The 21094-nt window shown below is 37.3% G+C and overlaps 1 protein-coding gene across 1 annotated transcript; it reads left to right on the forward strand.

Annotated features, from left to right (window-relative positions):
* The first annotated feature begins 10343 nt into the window (after positions 1 to 10343).
* LOC106844084 (olfactory receptor 9G19-like) lies at positions 10344 to 11261 on the forward strand. Its single transcript, XM_014861405.3, has one exon. The coding sequence runs from the start codon at positions 10344 to 10346 to the stop codon at positions 11259 to 11261; it is 918 nt and encodes a 305-aa protein (XP_014716891.3).
* The last annotated feature ends 9833 nt before the right edge of the window (positions 11262 to 21094 follow it).

Consider the following 21094-nt stretch of genomic DNA (forward strand, 5'->3'; position numbering starts at 1 on the left):
TTAATACCTATCCTTTTCAAGCTATTCCAAAAAATTAGGGAAGATGGAACACTTCCTAACACATTCTATGAGGCCAACATCACACTGATACCAAAACCTGACAAGGACACCACGAAAAAAGAGAACTACAGGCCAATATCACTGATGAACATAGATGCAAAAATTCTAAACAAAATTTTGGACACCAGAATTCAGCAATTCATCAAAAGGATCATACATCATGATCAGGTGGGATTCATACCAGGGACAGAGGGATGGTTCAACATCCGCGAGTCAACCAACATGATACACCACATCAACAAACTGAGGAAGAAAAACCACATGATCATCTCAATAGATGCAGAGAAGGCATTTGACAAGATCCAACAGCCATTTATGATACAAACTCTGAACAAAATGAGCATAGAAGGAAACTACCTCAACATAATAAAGGCCATATATGACAAACCCATAGCCAACATCATACTCAATGGGCAAAAACTGAACACCATCCCCCTGAAAACAGGAATGAGACAAGGATGCCCTCTATCACCATTCTTATTTAACATAGTACTGGAGGTCCTGGCCAGAGCAATCAGGCAAGAAAAAGGAATAAAAGGAATCCAAATAGGGAGGGAAGACGTGAAACTCTCGCTGTTTGCAGATGACATGATCTTATATATATAGAAAACCCCAAAGAATCCATTGAAAAACTCTGAGAAGTAATCAACAACTACAGCAAAGTTGCAGGGTACAAAAATCAATTTGCATAAATCAGTAGCATTTCTATACTCCAATAACGAACTAACAGAAAAAGAACTCAAGAACACAATACCATTCACAATCGCAACAAAAAGAATAAAATATCTTGGGGTAAATTTAACTAAGGAAGTAAAGGACCTATATAATGAAAATTACAAGGCCCTTCTGAGAGAATTGGATGACGACATAAGGAGATGGAAAGACATTCCAGGTACATGGATTGGAAGAATAAGCATAGTTAAAATGTCCGTTCTACCTAAAGCAATCTACAGATTCACGCCATCCCAATCAGAATCCCAATGACATTCTCTACAGAATTAGAACAAAGAATCCTAAAATTCATATGGGGCAACAAAAGACCCCGAATTTCTAAAGCAATCCTGAGATAAAAGAACAAAATGGGAGGCATCACAATCCCTGACTTCAAAGCATACTACAAAGCTACAGTAATCAAAACCGCATGGTACTGGTACAAAAACAGGGGCACGGATCAATGGAACAGAATTGAAAGCCCAGAAATAAAACCACACATCTATGGACAGCTTATCTTTGACAAAGGAGCTGAGGGCATACAATGGAGAAAAGAATGTCTTTTCAACAAATGGTGCTGGGAAAACTGGAAAGCCACATGTAAAAGAATGAAAATTGACCATTCTTTTTCACCAGTTCACCAAAATAAACTCAAAATGGATCAAAGACCTAAAGGTGAGACCTGAAACCATAAGGCTTCTGGAAGAAAACGTAGGCAGTACACTCTTTGACATCAGTATTAAAAGGATCTTTTTGGACACCATGTCTTCTCAGAGAAGGGAAACAATAGAAAGAATAAACAATGGGACTTCATTAGACTAAAGAGCTTCTTCAAGGCAAATGAAAACAGGATTGAAACAAAAAAACAACCCTCTAACTGGGAAAAATTATTTGCAAGTCAAATATCTGACAAAGGCTTAATCTCCATAATATATAAGGAACTCTCACAACTCAACAACAAAAAATCAAACAACTCAATCAACAAATGGGCTGGAGACACGAACAGACATTTCTCCAAAGAAGATATACGGATGGCCAATAGGAACATGAAAAGATGCTCATCATCGCTGATCATGAGGGAAATGCAAATCAAAACTACACTAAGATATCACCTTACACCCATTAGAATGACAAAAATATCTAAAACTAATAGTAACAAATGTTGGAGAGGTTGTGGAGAAAAAGGAACCCTCATACACTGCTGGTGGGAATGCAAACTGGTGCAGCCACTATGGAAAACAGTATGGAGATTCCTCAAAAAATTAAACATAGAACTACCATACGATCCAGCTATCCCACTACTGGGTATTTATCCAAAGAGCTTGAAGTCAGCAATCCCAAAAGTCCTGTGCACCCCAAGGTTCACTGCAGCATTATTTACAATAGCCAAGACATGGAAGCAACCTAAGTGCCCATCAACAGATGAATGGATAAAGAAGATGTGGTACATATATACAATGGAATACTACTCTGCTGTAAAACAGAACCAAATCATTCCATTTCCAATAACATGGATGGAGCTTGAGGGAATTATGTTAAGTGAAATAAGACAGCGAGAGAAGGATAATCTGTGTATGACTCAACTCATATGAGGAATTTAAAATTATGGACTAAGAACAGTTTAGTGGATACCAGGGGAAAGGTGCGGTGGGGGGTGGAACAAAGGGTGAAGTGGTCCACCTACAACACGAATGACAAACGTTAATGTACAACTGAAATTTCACAAGATTGTAACCTATCATTAACTCAATAAAAACAAAAAACAAAACAAAACTTATGTTTGTCCCAGAAGGCAAGAAGACACAGGTACATTTTTTTAAAATGTTAAACAACAGCTTACTATGACTGTCAGGTTGCCATAGCTGCTAGGTCAGATTAGCCAGAAAATTCCTTTCTTAAAGCAAAACTTTAACCTATAACCTAGCATCAATGTTTAAGCCTCAAGGGAAATACAATGAAAATATATGAACCATTTTGTTTGTGTTTGTGTTGTGGTATGAGCATTTTCTACTGAGAAAATCCACAGAGTTCAAGTTCTGAAAGGTGTTAGTGACCTAAAAAAAAGTGTATAATTATTTTTAAAGAAATGGAGCATAAGACAGAGAAATAAACAAATAAATAGAAACCAAGTGGGCCCCATGATGGACAATTTAGACTCATCAAGAGAGCTCTGGGCCAAAGGAGAGGAGGCACGGCTAGCAGAGGAAGATAGCAAAAATAAAAAGGGGCTAAATTTCCACCGATTTTACCACTGTCCCTCTTCTGTATAATAACGGTTTCACCATTTTGTAATTACATCATGTTAATAACCCACGTAATATTAAATGCTCAACACACAATATCTATTACTGGATATCAAACACTCTTCTAATCTCCTTAAATCTCCCTACAACTTTATAGAAATTCATTATTACAGATGAGAAGTGAATTACATTACAGATGAGGATATTGATTCTTGGGGAGATTAAATAAGTTTTCAAAAGTGGCCTAGTTATAGAAGGCTGAAGTCAAAAGTCAGCTCAGGTCTGTCTGACTGCACATCTCATGCCGAGCGGTCAACATTGTCTCCTAAAATTATTGTCTACTCTCCTGCAAAATACCTGTGTATATAGATAAATTAGTTCGTTTAATCTTCACACCCTTGTAAAGAAAGACTGTTGTCTTTCTGATAACAGTGGTCAATATTGCAATGGCTTAAAATATTGCATAGCATCAACTTGCATCAGAATCACTTGGGCAACTTGAGAGGAAGGAGGTTCCTTGGAACTCTGAGCTACTGAATTTGAATCTCTAAGGGTTGAGACCCAGGAAGCAGCAACTTTAGCAACTGTCAGTTGATGCTTACATTCTATGAATTAGAGGGCCACTGATATATTGAAAGTTTTTCATGTTTCAAGTCCTCTGATAAGTAGTTTAAAAACATCGTATTTGCTAATCTTTACAACAGCCCTATCTAATAATTACAATTATTTTTCTTTTTTTTTTTTTTGAGGAAGATTAGCCCTGAGCTAACTGCTGCCAATCCTCCTCTTTTTACTGAGGAAGATTGGCTCTGAGCTAACATCCGTGCCCATCTTCCTCTACTTTATATGTGGGATGCCTAGCACAGCATGGCTTGCCAAGCGGTGCCATGTCCGCACCTGGGATCCAAACCGATGAACCCTGGGCCACCAAAGTGGAAAACGCACACTTAACCGCTGCACCACCAGGCCAGCCCCTTATTTTTCTTGTTTTGAAAGTGAAACAGTTGAGATGATATAATTAAGTAACTTGTATAAGCTCTTCGGATAGCTGGTAAGCAGTGAAGTGGAATTCAAATCCATGTCATCAGCCTGAAGACCCAATGCTGTCTCTGCTTTGACTATCCTCTAATCATGGGCACCACTGATTTTGTAGACATGGTTCCTAATAGCTCTTCAATATAAAAGATAATTTGCTGCTCAAATGGAAACTACCTACCTCACAAATACATTCTATTTTGAAATACAATTTGGCTGTATATCTCAGTGGTCAGACTGTATATTCTCTGACTTCTTATTCCTGGTTTTTCTTTCACATGCCAGTAATCAGCACAGAATACTCAGATACTGCAAGTAAGGTGGGATAGCAAACAATTCCTTTAAGGATTAAATGCCATCATTAGAGGAAATCAGAATGTGTGTTTGATTGACATCCTTCTCAAGAATTAGAACGGTCCATCTATTCAATCATTCAGCAAATATAATTTGTGCCTACTCTATGCTGGATAGCGTTTTGAGCACTTGCATCTAGCAGTGAACAAAATGAGCAACAAAGCATGCCCTGCTTGTACAAGTATTTAAATATAAAAATACAAATAAAGTAGGCAGAGAGGATAAAGAGTGCTGGGGAGTGTGGAGGGGCCACAATTTTGAAAAGAGTGATCAGGGAAGACCTCTCAGAGAAGGTGATATGTTTTTGAGCCACTAAAGAAAGTAAAACAATATTCTAAGCAAGATGAACAGCAAGTGCAAATATTTCAAATGTGAATGCCCTTTGGGCTACAAATAAAGTCTGTGTGTACTTATAAGTGTGCAGAGTTCATGCACAGAAATACAGGCATCTAGCCAAGAGTTTTACTGAGACAGAAATGTCCCATTGCCTTGCAAAGCTATCTCATTTCCACCTATGCTCCCCTCTCACTGGATTATCAACTATCTTTATGAGAACACAGGGTGGATTAGGGCATGAGACTCAGGAGGAAAAGGGTTATTTGCAGCTTCTCTTGAAGATGTGACTAAGAGCAAAAATGCCTAAAAGTCAGGAGGATTTATGTCATGGCAGGAGGAGGCTTAGGAGGAATTTGCCCTGCTAGAAAGAGCACAGAATGAGGAGTAAAGGGCACTGAGTTTTAGACTCAGTCATACCCACTGCTTTGCTTTATAGTTCCCAGTAGCCATTTTGCATCTCTAGGATGTCTCTCCTCATTTTTCTGATCTGGAAGTAGGGGTGGGGTAGAATGTTTACGCATTCATTTTTCAGGCTTGTTGCACATGGTTTGACTCGAGCAGTTCTAGTTGCCTGCCTAACACCACCAAGCTTTTTACTACAGCTGCAAACATGTCAAACATTTAATGCTGGTCTAGGTGAAGCCATTGTATCAGAGAATGTTCTCAGCGTGACATGAAAAGCCCTCTGCAATCTCATCTAACATCATTCCAACAAATACACTACATACTCCAGACAGATCTGACACCCTCTTGACAGTTTCTCCACCCTCCAGTCATTCCATTTCCTGCTTCTGTGCTTTGATGGTTGTAGTTTCTTTTTCCTTGCCAGAAATCTCCCTCCCACATGGTAGCTGTCCATGCATCTCCAAGCACACAAACATGTTTTTCCCTCCTATGTGAAATGTTTCACAGCACACACAACACTTCCTTAATTGCTCCTAGTAAGCTGTCTGCTCTGGCCTGCCTCCCACTTTCAGGTGTGATAGATTATTCTATCCTAACCTATTATACTTACTTGTTTACAAAGATTTGGTTTCTCCCAATAAACTACACCCTTCTTGAGGTCAGGTCCCATGCCTTAGTTCTGTCTGTTGTTTGTAGTACCTAGCAGAGTATTTAGAAAATAGCAAATGCTAGGAAGATATGCTGGTTTGAGGACAGATGATGAGCACTGGGAGAACTGGTTTTGAATCTTGGCTCTACAAGCCTCAACTTTCATTGCCTTGAACAATGTATGTACAAACATTTCTATGTGTTAGATAACTCATCTGTAAAATGGGAATAGCAATCACATTTACTTCATAAGATTATTGTGAAGACTAAAATAAAATGACTCCTTTAAAGCACTCAGCAGAGTGCCTGGCACATACTAAGTATTCATTAAATATTATGGTAAATAATGGAGAATCTTAACAAGTTGGTTTTGGGGACTTTGGCCAATCTGACACCATTCTTGTCACTTAAAAATTGGGAAATGAGTTGATGAAAAGTGAGACAATATGTTTGTTACAAAAATCTATTTATATAGACACTCAGGATAAGTGAAATCCACTTCTAAAACAATATAGTCATAGCTAAATAGATACTCAAAGACTATGACTGAAGTACACTTGGTAGGGGAAAGACTATGGATTTTATAATTAGATCTCCTTGAGTTTCAATCCTGCCTGCACTTACTTCTGCGTTTACCTTCAGAACGTTAATTAACTGCTCTGGATCTATTTTCTTGTCTATAATGGGAACTGTAACACAGACTCCATAGAGTTTTTTGGTAACTAAATAAGTTCCCAAAGAGGTGTTTTGCAAAGAGTAGTTCCTCCAAATATAGTGATTATTATTATTACTTTCTAAGTCATTCTCTCCTTTTGCATTGAGCGAGATTTTCCTAAATAAAGTTAGCATACTCTTTGGTTAATTGTCTTTTCTGAGACTGTCAAAGCTATGAGCCCCTAAGATCCTTAAGGGATCACATACACTGGGGAGCCTGAGCAAGTACAAGTTATCTGAATCCATGTTGTTGTCCTTTATTCGTTGGGACTGTGAGAGTTGCAATGTCCTGGTCCTGGGTGAGGTGAGTAGAATGTTTCTGCACTCATTATCAGAGTTGGCTATAAAGGTAAGAGACACAGGACTCTGCCAGAAGATAATTTTGGCACCACTTGGAAGCATTTATCTGACCCCACGTGTATGAGGTACTCAGATGGGATAGCATCTGAATCTTTCAGCATTATCTTATTGGTTTTAGTTAATGTGTTATAACAAAAAGAGAGGGACCCATGGAGCACAAAATTAACTGTTAACCTAATATCAAAGATAAAATGAAGTGGTTAGTGGTTAAATACCCGGTCTCTGGAGTAAGACAACACCACTTGCTAACTGTGTAACTGCTAATTATTTATTAAACCTCAGTTTAGTCATCTGTAAATTTATTTTAATTAATATTTAAACATACCTATGATGGATGCTGTGGGAGAAAATAAAATAATGCGTGAAACACTAAGCACAGTGTTTGACTCAGAATAAAGTATTCAAAGTTGTTAGCTATTATTTTTATAAATGATCAAACCCTGGGAGAGTTATGAGAGTCAGAACAATAGAATCAGGAGATACTAAGTTTAAGATTAAGTCCAGGGGTTTTCAACATTTTCTCCCAGGAAACTCCTTTTCAGAGATTTTGCACAGCCACAAAATGTTCTGTTTGCATTGAGTGATTCATTTAAAATAAACAGCCCACAAAATCCCATAAGAGATATACTAATTAAAATGGGATAAACATTGAACTGATATTTTTCCACCAAAAGGAGATGGGGAACAGTATATGCTATTGAAGGGAAAGGAAAATAAGTTAAATTAACTAGATGTGTGTAATAGTAGATAATGAGCAAAGCTAGGGAGAATAATAAAGTAGAAAACAGATTAAGAAATGTCATGGAAGTAGAACGCAATATGGTGATCAGGGAACACCTGAAAAGGGGTGATGTTAGTCGCAATTAAAACTTGAACAATGTGAGGGAGTTCACTATAAAGATATCTGAGGAAGAGCATTCTAGTCTCAGGAAAGAGCAGCTCCAAAGGCTCTGAGCATGTGTTCTTTATTCTATGCTTGGAAAGGAGGGTAGCATGGCTGGAGTGGAGTCAACAGTGGAGGGGAGAACAGGAAGAGTCAGAAGCAGAAAAGTAATAAGATTGTACATCTTTTTAAGGATTTTGGCTTTTACTATGAATAAATTAAAAAGTCATTGGAGTGTTTGAAGAAGAGGAGTGGCATCATCTAATTGGTATTTTAACAGGATCACTCTAGTTGCCTTGTTGAAAGAGTCAAGTAGGTAAGCATAGGAGCAGGGAGGAAGGAGGGAGACCATTAGGAAGCTCTGCAATAAGGCAAACATGAGATAATGGTGGATTAGTCTAGAGTGGAACCACTGGAGATGGGAAAAATTGGTCAGATATCTGGATCTATTTTGAAGGAAGAATCAAAATGTTTCTGATTAGTCAGCTACGATGTAAAAGATAAATAGGAGTCAAAAATATTCAACGATCTTCCCTAAACTGAGATAATGCCATTTACTGCAGTGCAGAAATGTGTGAGAAAAGCAGGTTTAAGAAGGATTGTTAGGAACTCAGTTTTTCTTGAAATGCCCAATGGACATCTTGTTGGAGATACTAAGTAGGTATTTGTACCCATGAGCTAGAGTTCAGGGAGAAATTATCAGGAGATTAAAAAATAATAAGATTCACATATGCAGATCACTTAAAGTCATTAGATCGGATGACTCAACAAGGAGTGATGGTGGAAGGAAGAGAGAAAAGATTCCAGAATTGATTCTGGGCACTCCAAAATTAAAAGCTGGGGGCAATAATGCTACTGAGAACACAAAGCCACAGAAGCAGAAGGAAACCCAGGGAAGTTTGATGACCTGCAAACCAAGGAAGAGAGTGTTTTCAGCAGGAAGGACTAATAAACTGTCCAATGCTGCAGATAAATCAGGTCAGATGAGGACTGAAACATGGTCATTGGATTGAGTTATGTGTGGTCACTGAACCTAGATGAGGGCACCTTCAGTGGAGTATTAGTAGCACAAACCTAGGTGGAAGAATCATCTATTGTTCTATACTTTACTCAGAAACAAGTCAACTTATTAATTTTGGTATACATTAACACTGACATTGACAGTCTAATAAAAACTGAGTTTTCTCCTGGGTTCCAAGAGTGTGAGCATATATAATCATATTCATTTTGGCTACAAAACCACTTAGGTTGATGGGAAGTTAGTGTGACTGGAATTGCTCATGAAGTGTAATATAGATGTACAGTTGCTAGATGTAGTCCCATCTATCCATTTCAATACAGCACTCGTAGTTGTATAAGCAGAGAATCCTGAAGACAGTGAGCAGATTTCTTTGTTATCAGATGGAACAGTGAGTCTTATCATCATATTCTAAGATATATATTTTTGGCTAATTGTTATCATTAGGGAAAAAATCCCTAATAATAAAAAATTATAAAAGAAATGAAAATGTAAGTTTCTCGTGCTACATTACTTATGTAATATACATGAATTATTTAAATTCATAATTGATTTTATATTAGTCATATATTTTTTATTGTTAGAATATATGCAAAAGACAGTAAATCCTGTCTACTTTACCATGCCATCATTGCATATCACTCTTCTGTATACTTTTTTCCAAAATTTTGCATATTTCTCTTTTTTTCCTTATACACTCCTGAGTATTTTCTTTTGCCTGTAGATATTAGTATGAAATATGAATTTATAATGGGTGTAGGATGTCTCACTATACAGAAACACAAATACTTGATTAGTCAAAACATAGATTAAAAACAGGTGAATTTGAAAATCTCACATCCAAATAAGTAACACTTTAAGCTAAGAAGTCACACATTTAGCAAAAAAGAAAATTGACATTATGAAGAAGACCAAAGCACAAGAAAATAGAAATTATAAGTACATCTTTATTTACTTGAATAATCATTCCTAACGGAAAAAATAAATAACCAACTTCAGAAATTTGGAATTGAATATTGTTAAAGTAATTAAACAAGGAGGCCATTACACTGAGGTGGCTCTTACACATTGGTAGACTATGTAAGCAAACCAATATCTAAGACAGAGTAAATGCACTTGAATCCAAGAAAATGAAACTTCAGAGCAACCCATCACAAACTTCCAGCTAAGTTTTCCCAGATAAATCAAACATTTAAGCTATAGTCAATCAAATAATTTCCTTGCTTTCCTTTTGTGTCTTCTCTATGAAAACCTGCCCCCTAGATCTTGATAGTGGAGATCTCCTGACCACTTTTGATTTGACACTTGCCCAATTCAAATCGATGTAAGCTCAAATAAACTCTTAAAAAATTGAATGTGCCTGTTTGTCTTTTAACAATATATAGTCATTACGTCTAAGTGGTTTGTTGCAAAATGAAAACTCTTTCTAAAACAACAATTCACATTGTTGGATCCTAGATTTCTAGGTTTAGCAGTGATGTAATGTTATTAATTTACCATATACTCTATTTATTCAGTGCAGTGATTCAAGTGGAACTCTCATTTTCTCTTCTCTTAGGTGAGGTTCCCTATCGCCATGGAGAGAGGCAATCATACAGTGACAGAGTTCATCCTAGTGGGCTTCACAACAGACCCTGTGATGCAGCTGATCCTGTTTGTGGTATTCCTTGGAGTATATTCTATGACTGTTGTAGGAAATACCACCCTCCTCATGTTAATTTGTAATGACTCCCGGCTGTACACACCCATGTATTTTTTCATTGGGAATCTGTCTTTTCTGGATCTCTGGTATTCCTCTGTCTACACCCCAAAGATCCTAATGACCTGCATCTCTGCAGACAAAACCATCTCCTTTGCTGGCTGTATAGCTCAGTTCTTCTTCTCTGCTGGGCTGGCCTACAGTGAGTGTTACCTGTTGGCTGCCATGGCTTATGACCGCTATGTGGCTATCTCAAAGCCACTGCTTTATTCACAGGCTATGTCCATAAAGCTATGTGTATTTTTGGTAGCAGCCTCGTACCTTGGTGGCTTTATTAACTCTTCCATCATCACCAAAAGAACTTTTGCGATGGAATTCTGTAATGATAATGTCATTGATGACTTTTTCTGTGATTTGCTTCCCCTGGTGAAGTTGGCTTGTGGCAGGAAAGATGGCTACCAGGTTGTGCTGTACTTCCTCCTGGCCTCCAATGTCATTACTCCCACTGTGCTCATACTTGCCTCCTACCTCTTCATCATTGCCACCATCTTGAGGATCCGCTCCACCCAGGGCCGCCTCAAAGCCTTCTCCACATGTTCCTCTCATTTGATCTCTGTCACTTTATTCTATGGCTCCATTCTCTACATCTATTCTCGTCCTCCATCTAGCTATTCTTTGGATAGGGACAAAATAGTTTCTATATTTTACACTGTGGTCTTCCCTATGTTGAATCCCATGATCTATAGCTTGAGGAATAAGAATATAAAAGAGGCTCTGAATAAACTCTGCAAATAAATTGAGATTCTCACCTTCTAAAGGAATGCAGAGACAATATTTGATCAGGTTATTATATTTCAAGAAAAGCTGCCATTGTGTTCCATCATGATCAAGTATTCTTACAATGCAAGTTAAAGAATTTGCACTCTTGATACATGGCAATTCACGCAACTTAAGATGAGAAAATTAGGGCAATTTAGGATATAAAATTTAAATATAAAATATAAGTATTTATATTTAATTTCATATTATTCTAAGTTAGAAACAAAAACTTAAAACCAAACCAAAAACTGTCCTCTGCTTTCATAATGTGACAGAACAGCCTACTCCTTTAGGATAAGACTATGTTTGGCTGACTGATATTTATAGAATGTATCTTTATAGTTCTTTCTAAGAAATAGGAACAAATATGCTGAATTAATTTTTATTATTTTCCTATAGCTATTAACTAGTTGAAATCACCACTTTCCATTCCATTAACTAAATTTCTTAGCCATTTTTATATGTGAATTTTGCCCCCAGAGGCATTAGCACAAAGATCCAGAGGCAACTGTGAAATAACTCGGTACAACTAGACTCAACAAGCATGATCTCTCCAACATACAGGTCTCCTACATAAGCTCCTCAATTAAGAAAAAATGGTCAAGTCCTCACAGATATTATTTTTATGAGTCACTAAATAACTACCAGGGCTTCTCTTTTATAGGAGTGAACCTGCAAGGACTTCTATATCCAAACTGTGGCAACTGACATAAAATTATTGTAATAAAAATAATAACTGTAGTGAGGAGAAACAACTGAGAAATAAAAGTCTATGAGTACACATTACTCAAAAGAGAAAAAAATTTTATAGGGAATAGATACAGGTAGTGATAAAGCAAAAAGGGCAGACATGATGAGTTGCTTTTAAGTTTGGCTTTTAAAAGTGAGGCAATGTTGATATAATTTATGTCAATAAAGCATGACTATATTGTTTCTATGAGTATAAGCAGTAACTAGAATGAAAAAGCAATAAAGTGAAATTTAAGCAAGTAGCTGCCCCAAAATGTAGGAGCTCCATGCAGAGTAGGAAAGATTTATCACTGGCAGTGACTCACATTAACCAGAAAAGTAAATCCAAGGTGTATAATCAGTACTAGTTGTAACACATAGTAACCCAATAGACACAGGACCCAACAGTATGAGTCCAAGATGCTTGAAGTAGACAATGTTCTAAAACAGAAAGTTATTTATGTCAACTCTAATTCTTATTTTTTAAAAGATATCTCTGTGCTTCCCACTAATAATGAAATTCCTGTAGCACGTATTTTTGAAAACAATATTAATAGATCTAGGTGGTGTATTAGAGTGGCAGAAATTCAGTTATTTAATGTTGTTTACATGAAACTAGAAAATACATCATTCCAATGGAAACATCAGGTACAAAAAAATGAAATTAGTGTAATCAATCTATTTTTAAAACATCCTAGCATCATAAATCCTGATATTTAACTTAAAAAAAAAAAAAAGGATGCTCAAACTACTGGTCAAGAACTCTTATGTTAAGTCTTTTAAGAGAAGCAGCCAAGTCTTATTCTCCAAATAATTATCAATATATACTCAGATACTGTAACTTTCAGTGGCCTAAGTATACAATTATATTATTTTGTGTATGGATAAGTAATCTTAACTCCGGAATCAACTCTAAATAACATTACCAAGATACCCCAGTAAGAAGATAAAGTGCAGTTAATAATAGTTTTAGGAAGACATAAGCATAAATAAGAATCTTATAAAAATCTAATTAAACAAATGGCATTGATTGTTTTAGAAAATGTTGTAGAATATGCTTAAGTATAAATTTGGCAATAAGATTTTTACTCACTGTTGGGAAAGTTTCATTGCAGTTTATAGTTGTGAAACTTTCAAAAGAATCTTCCATATTAATTTGAAATTACTGTATGAATTCCTTGGGAATTTTATTGCTCAAATAACAAATGAAGCTTGAAGTCTTACAAAAAAGTAAGTTGTAAGTTGTGTCTTTTAGATATGTGAGTTTTAATAAACATTTTTTAAAAGTACAAATAGTTGGGGCTGGCCCAGTGGTGCAACGGTTAAGTTTGCACGTTATGCTTGGGCGGCCCAGGGTTCATTTGTTGGGATCCCAGGTGTGGACATATGCATTGCTTGTCAAGCCTTGCTGTGTCAGGCGTCCCACATATAAAGTAGAGGAAGATGGGCACAGGTGTTTGCTCAGGGCCAATCTTCCTCAGAAAAAAAAGAGGTGGATTGGCTGTGGATGTTAGCTCATGGCTAATCTTGCTCAAAAAAAATAAAAATAAACGTACGAATATTTTATGGGTGCTCTTCTCCATGCAAAAAGTCTCTGGAACTTACATGTTTTAGTGAAAAAAACATGAACTCTGGTGAGAAGAAGACCATGTTGTTGAGCCCATGCCAAATTCTATGGCCACTTTATATGAGGGCCCATTGTACATGAACTGAGGTGCGTGATGAGAGAGGCTGACTAACATTCACAGACTATGCCACTGCATCCACTTGATCAGTGAGAGACTCCCAATATATGCTTGTATGGATATATTCTTTACATATGTGTGAACATAAAGGGTTTAGACATGCAAAGAAAGGCTATGACTTTGAAGGTTTAATAAAATATGATAGTCTCTCAGCCTCCTCTACAAACCCAATTGCCTCAAAATGCATTATTTACCCCTCAAAGGCTACAACTGCTTAGTGCTAATGTGAGCCTGATCAAACTATACAGTTTCTGAGGCTATACATTTATTTTTACTCCAAACTGATTCCCTCCATTTTTCCCCCAAGACAAAAGCTACTGTTCCTGCATTCTTTCTCAAACTTGTCTACCTGTGAAATTGCTCACACATGACCTCCGCCGTGAAGATCCTCAATTCTTTTCTCCTCAGAGAAAGAGACGAATTAAAAATAATGAATTGGGATCCCCACCCTTTCATCTTTCAAGTCTTTGATAATAACATTAGTCTCTCCACCTCCCCCAGGGGTGCAGTATTTCATTTTGTTTACTGTATTAGCAGAGGATGTCTGCGGGGAGCGGGGGGCAATTTCAGGGACTTCTACTTGAGCCTTCCCACAATAATAATGCTCATTCCAAGGGTCAAGTACGAGGAACTAAAATGAAGATTCTGTTTTATTCTGTATGTCTATGCCCAAAATGATTTCTGGATCTGGGTAAATAATGGTCAGCTATATATCTGGTCCCATTGGCTACACTAAGAGATACACTCAGGCCAAAATTATCTTTCACGTTGTTTCCAGTAACTCCACTGGTGAGTGTGTACCTCTGGTGTTTTTCCAACTCTGGAGATTAGCGTCAGTTCAGAGCCAGTATCTAGTAACCCTCAGAAGATCTGAGTACTTCTCGTTTCCCAATGCAGGATTACCCTCTTAAATGGTTACAAGCCATCCAGAAGACGGCTTAGAGGAATATCTACAGTGTACACCTCGGCCTAGCTTTAGGATCCTTCCTCAGAGAGACTTCCTCCCCATCATTCTACGGCTTCAGGGGCTGTAAACTAGCCTAGGTCAGAGAATTATGTAAGGGGCCGTATCTCTCTACTAGAACATCTTGAGCTAGTTTTGTCCAACTAAAAATGTTTTTTCTTTATTAAAAAAATAGTACATAGGCTGGTTTCCCTTCTATTGCATCCTTAGGAACCACTAATCCATTAGACACTGACACAAATGTCTGAACGACAAGAGACTTGGTTAGCATCTAGAGTTTGTGGTATATGTGGATAATTATTTGTGTCTTGTCTCTGACATATGCACTGCAATCTTGCTTTCTGGCTGCCTATTTACTTTTCAGTTGGGCAGGCACAGGTTTAATTTCAGCAGAAGTCAAACCACCACATGATATTTATAGACACTATTTTTTCATGCATATGTGCCACAGAAAACTGACCTGTCAGTGTCTTCCCTTTACTCATTCTTCATTCCATTCATTGATGCCATGGGCGATCAGTTAAATAATTTGAATGTCACTAAATACCATAGATTGCCAGTGTTCCATTTCCCACTGCAATGGGTTTATAAGTCCAATTTTGAAATATGTGAACAATCCAATTACATTTGAATGCCTATCTCCTTCCTAAACTACTTCTAGGATCAGTATCAGTTATGAACCTAGCAGGTAGCAGATGACCACTTAAACTGGTTAATTTGGGAATGGACTAATAAAGGTATTATTACACTTGAATGTGTGTGTTATAGGGAATTCCCAAGGAAAAGTATAACAATCTTAGGACTACTAATTTCTAAAAGCTATTCCTCCTTTATACCTGAAGGTGCAAGAAGCGAGAGAGGTTATGAGCAATGGAAGGAGAGCTTTGAAAACGGGTCACCAGGAAGGAGCTATGGTCTGGTCCCAGGGATAGAGCCAGCCAAGGCATCTCTATAAGCACAGAGCCTGGGGAAAATTACTCTGACCTCACTCTCTTCCATGCCAGTGACAACTACTGGCAAACCCATTAAGTGGATAGAGAACAAAGGATCCCATTGATGAAGTTAACACAGCTGAGCATCCTGGAGCAAACGGGAGGTTCCAAGGATAGAGAATGAATTTGGAAGGACAAAGGAAAAGTATTCAACATATAACAAAAATATCGGTATCATGGAAGATATGTGCTTCAATATGCAGATTATGCATATGAATATACATAGTCTAATGAATATATATATGCTTAGTTTAGCTTTTCACAATTCAAGAGAGAATGAGGATGAAAACTCTGACTGATTTTTACCAGGAAACTATAGTCACAAAAACATTTTCTCCTTCATTAAATCATACCCAATTTGTCAACATACAGTTTTGTTTAATTGTCTTGTTAGTTATTTCCCAAGCTGTGAAATCCTGAGAGGGTACAGGAATCCACCACTCCCAGACACTGATAAAAATAATTCAGGGACAGGCTGCCTTGAATTCTGTTGAGGTGATGGTGTGGCTGGGAATTCTAGGTAAGTTGCCTAATTCAGCTGTTAGAGGTAGATGGGAAACTTTACTTGTTCCTCACAACCAGTCCAAAAGTTATTTACATACTAAGATCTGATGAGTACTAAAAAAAAAGGTCCTCTTTCGAAATATATTTACCATCTTCCTATTGCAGTTTCTGAAACTGCTGAGAGTTCACAAGGAGAAGTAACATTTCTCACTATAAGAGAAAAAATATTAACATTACACAAAGGACAAGGGAGAAAAAAATGCAGAAACAAGCAGTCATGAGGAACCACTTACAGAAGAAACATGAGGGTCAATATCTCAAGAGCAACTGAGGCAACAGAATGAAGTAGCAGAGATTACCAGAGATTACTAGTCTGAAGGCTAAATGACATCAAGGAAAGTTTAAATTTATTTCTGTTTGATATTCTTTTTTTTTTTTCTGCTTTATTTCCCAAACCACCTCGGTACATAGTTGTATATCGTAGTTGCACGTCCTTCTAGCTGTGGGATGTGGGATGCCACCTCAACGTGGCCTGACAAGTGGTTCCATGTCTGCGCCCAGGATCCGAACCCTGGGCCGCCACAGTGGAGCGTGCAAACTTAACCACTTGGCCACAGAGCCAGCCCCTGATATTCTTTAAGAAATCACAAAGCCATATAATGTTTTTGAGGAAAATTCCAGAAAAGAGATGCTTGTCTCTAAACACAAAAAGTTATATTTTAATAATTTTGATGCAAAGTGCATTGTTTAGTTTATAGAAAAACATAACTGTCGTTACAGAGGATAACATGTTAGCTCCTTAGCAAAAACAGCCAGATTACCATAGTCTTCTGGTTCTGGTTAACAACTACAGAACTCGGTTCTTCAACCGGTCTCTACCCAAGGGATTGTGTGCCTCATCTTGTTTTTGTGTAAGCATTAGTATTCCAATTAGATCATTTATAGCTCATCTTTTTAAATGTATAACATTATGCAACACTTCTTTACATTTGTTAACTCCTTGAGTCTTCACAGCATCGTATTACAAGCAGGATTCCTGGAATAAAGAATAAAAATAAATATACAACTGATATTTAGTTCAACATTTCAAAGATGTGATCTACAAGTAACCTGCTTTACAAGACAGGGGCTACTTAAACGAAACCAAGTTCCTAGGCCCCATCTAAATACTTATGTGCACTGAATTTGAGACCATTGGTTACTTGAGTGTGTATGATGTGCCAGGCACTGTGCTTGCTCCTTGTTTGAATTTTCTCCTTTAAAAAAATCCTAAGGAGAAAGAAGTTATCCTTGTCTAACATATGAAGAAATTGAGGCTTTACAATGTTGAGTAATGATGGAGAACTTGAACCCCTGTTAATAGCCTGAAAATCAAATGATTTTACTCTGATGCCTGGGCTATCTTTTGTTTGAGCAGTCAACTCTGATTTCTATGATATGCTTCCTATGCGTCGTGAAATATAATGACAAAAAATCTGTTGCTGACATAAAAAACACCTCTTCACAGACTCACTCCAACTGGGCAAACAAATATTGTATAAGATTATTTAGTAGGCAGATTTCTTTGTCCCTTTTTATTCTGCAAAGAACACAAATGTCGGGCTGGCTCTGTGGCAAAGTGGTTAAGTTCGTGCACTCTGCTTCAGCTGCCCATGGTTCGGATCCTGGGCGCAGACATGGCACTGCTCGTCAGGCCACATTGAGGCGGCGCCCCACATCCCACAACTAGAAGGACCTGCAACTAAGATATACAACTGTGTACGGGGGGAAGGGTTTGGGGAGATAAAGCAGAAAAAAAAAAAAGATTGTCAACAGTTGTTAGCCCAGGAGCCAATCTTTAAAAAAAAAAAGAACACAAATGTCCAGGGATGAGTGGTGCCAGGAAATGCATGTGGGATATCAAACAATTCTGCTGATGTTTTGAGGGTAAATGACATCATTAGATGCCACCCAGAAAATTGATTCTATTGACTTGATTCTTTTGCAATTCAAGGCTACCCATTCATTCATTCATTCATTTATTGACTAAACACTTATTGTGTCTCTATTATATGCTAGGTACTATTCTAGACACTGGGCATATAATAATAAATGAAACACAAAAATCCTACAACCATGGGGTTTGCATTCTGTTGGGCTCCTATTGATATTGAAACTGAAGTGAGTTTGCTCACCCGTTGCACAGCAAGCCAATCTCTGACACTGGGTGTAGTGGAAGAATGTAGGAATTTTATTATCGCACAGCACTGAGCAAGGAGAAAAGGCAGCTAATGCTGAAATCTCTAACTCCCCAAAAAAGTAAAAGTAAGGGTTTTAAGTAAGGGAGGGGGAGCATATGATCTTGTTAGCTGGAGGTTTTCCACCAGCCTGTGTTTGGCCTTGAGTCTAATAGTAGAGAGGAGGAAGCCCGTGAACTTGCTGGTCAGCAGCTTTCCTACCAGCCTGCGTCTCCTTGTGGGGGGGAGATAATGAATCCAGGTGCTTGTCCTAGACTGTGTCTGTCTCCATGGAGGATAGTGGATTCTGGAGCCAGGAAGCCAGGGAGTAAGCAGGGAATGAGTGCTTTGGTTTTAACCCCACATATGCTGGGTTTAATGTAGGGGAGCCAGTATCAGGGCCAGTATCACTATCTCAGCTTGACATCCCTCACCCAGTAGATCCATGAAAAGGTAGATGGAGTGCTATCTCACCACAGCCAATTTTACCACTCAGGGATACACTCCAGTTACTTTCTAGACCTTCACATAATCCCTAGAAGAATCCTAGAAAGAGGCAATAAGTAAAATACAAAGCTGTGAAGTAGAGTTTCTTAACAGAATGATAACATTGTTTCAAATCATTTTTGAAATGTATGGTGGATTTTTGACTGTCACAAAGATCAGGGGTCCTCTGGCCATTTAGTATGTAACAGACAAGGATGAAACTGTTTTGCAACCGTGGGGAAGTCACATCCAACAAAAAGTCCCACTCGCTACATCCAGTGTCCTGAAGGACAATTGTGCATTGCAAAAGATTTTCATAATGATGTAAGTTTGAAATTTAATCCACTTTACAAATAAACACAAACTATATTTTACAAGGTCTTTCTATAGAACAACTTGTCTAGGAACTCAAAATTGAGTGAAGGTTGTGATTTGTTTTGTTTGGAACTTAAGAATTGTTCCTGTCAAAAAATCGTTTCACTAGTGTAAATATCACTCAATATTTGACTTGGCAATGCATTCATGATGATACTACATAGATACGTATCTATTTCCCTAAGCATTTCAGCATTTACATATTGAAATTCATATTATTTTATAATAAACCCTATAATTATTACCATATAATAGTTATTATGAACTACTGCTGTTTTTTATTACTTTTATATTAGAATATTTCATATACATATGTATACTATGTTTAAAGGTATATATTAAAGATAAATTTCATCTTAGGACTATGAAGGAAGCAGTGAAAGTGTTTGTTATAAAGTGGAGGTTTTTGAATGCAATAAAATTGAGTAGTATTACTATAGACGACATCAAATTGGGATGTGTCTTTTTAAGAATTGTACACAACTAGTTGGGAAAACTGGAGAACAATGCTAACTTTCAGATTTTTAGACCCCAAAAGACCTATAATGACATTGCTATTTTTTTTAATTTAGCATAATCAGATGGATTAATTTTTTTGGTCTCCATTCTGAAATTTCACCCTGATTTTCAATTTTGTTTTCTCCCTGAGATTTATGACAAATGTGCCAAAGGATCCTGAACAGTAGCTGAGAGGAAAACTTTCTCTGTGATTGTAGAGGAGAACTGTGTAGGAGACACGAAATTTTACCTCAGAGTTTTCAGCTGGGCCCAAGAATTAAATTGACATAAGACAGATTAACAAGAAAAAATTTATTTAATATAAGTATTACTTGACATGGGAGCCCTCATAACTAAATGGAGTTTCAAAGATGTGGCAAAACATTAATGTTTTTATACTAGGTTGAAAAAGAGAAGCAATGGTGGAAAAGTAACTAAAATATATGGGGAGACTAAAGGAAGATAAGACTTATTTTAAAGAGAAGAAAAAAGTTGAAAGACTCACACTTCATAATTTCAAAACATACTACAAAGCAATACTAATTAAGACATTGTCATATGGATAGACATAAAGACCAAGGAATAGAATGGAGAGTCCAGAAATAAACCTTTAAATTTATGGATTTGGTAGATAAGGATAATGCCTCCCTGAAATGTCTATGTTCCAATCCCTGGAAACTGACTATAATAGGTTGCATGGAAAGTGGATGTTAAGGTTACTATTCAGCAGACTTTGAAATAGATTATCTGAGATTATCTCCTGGGCCCAATGTAATCACAAGTCCTTAAGATTTAAAAGAGAGGCAGAAGAGTTCAGGGTCAGAGGGAAACATGAATATGGAAGAATGCTTATTGAGATACAATGGTTCTGGCTTTGAAGAAGAAAAAGAGGGACCATGAACCAAGGAATGTGGGAAACCTCTGGAAGCAAGTGAATAGATTCTCTCTTAGAGCCTTGAGAAAGGAACACAGCCAGGCCAACATCACAATTGCAGCCCATTTGGACCAATGTTGGAGTTCTAATCTACAGGGATGTAAGATAACATTTTGGTTGTTTTAAACCACTAAGTGTGAGGTAAGTTGTTACAGGGTCAACAGGAACCTGAAACAACTGTCAACTGGTTTTTGACAAGGATGCCAAGAAAATTCAGTGGAGAAGGAACAGTCCTTTCAACAAATGGTATTGGGACACCTGTATATTCACGTGCAAAAAAATAAAGTTAGACCCCTACCTCACACCATGTACAAATCTTAACTGAAAGCGGATCATAGACCTAATTGTAAGAGTTAAAACTATAAA

Source organism: Equus asinus, chromosome 17 (genome assembly GCF_041296235.1).
Source record: "Equus asinus isolate D_3611 breed Donkey chromosome 17, EquAss-T2T_v2, whole genome shotgun sequence".
Lineage (NCBI taxonomy): Eukaryota > Metazoa > Chordata > Mammalia > Perissodactyla > Equidae > Equus > Equus asinus.

Bases quoted from the DNA above. Each gene is read 5' to 3' on its own strand.
- LOC106844084 (XM_014861405.3), top strand. From the start codon at position 10,344: ATGGAGAGAGGCAATCATACAGTGACAGAGTTCATCCTAGTGGGCTTC.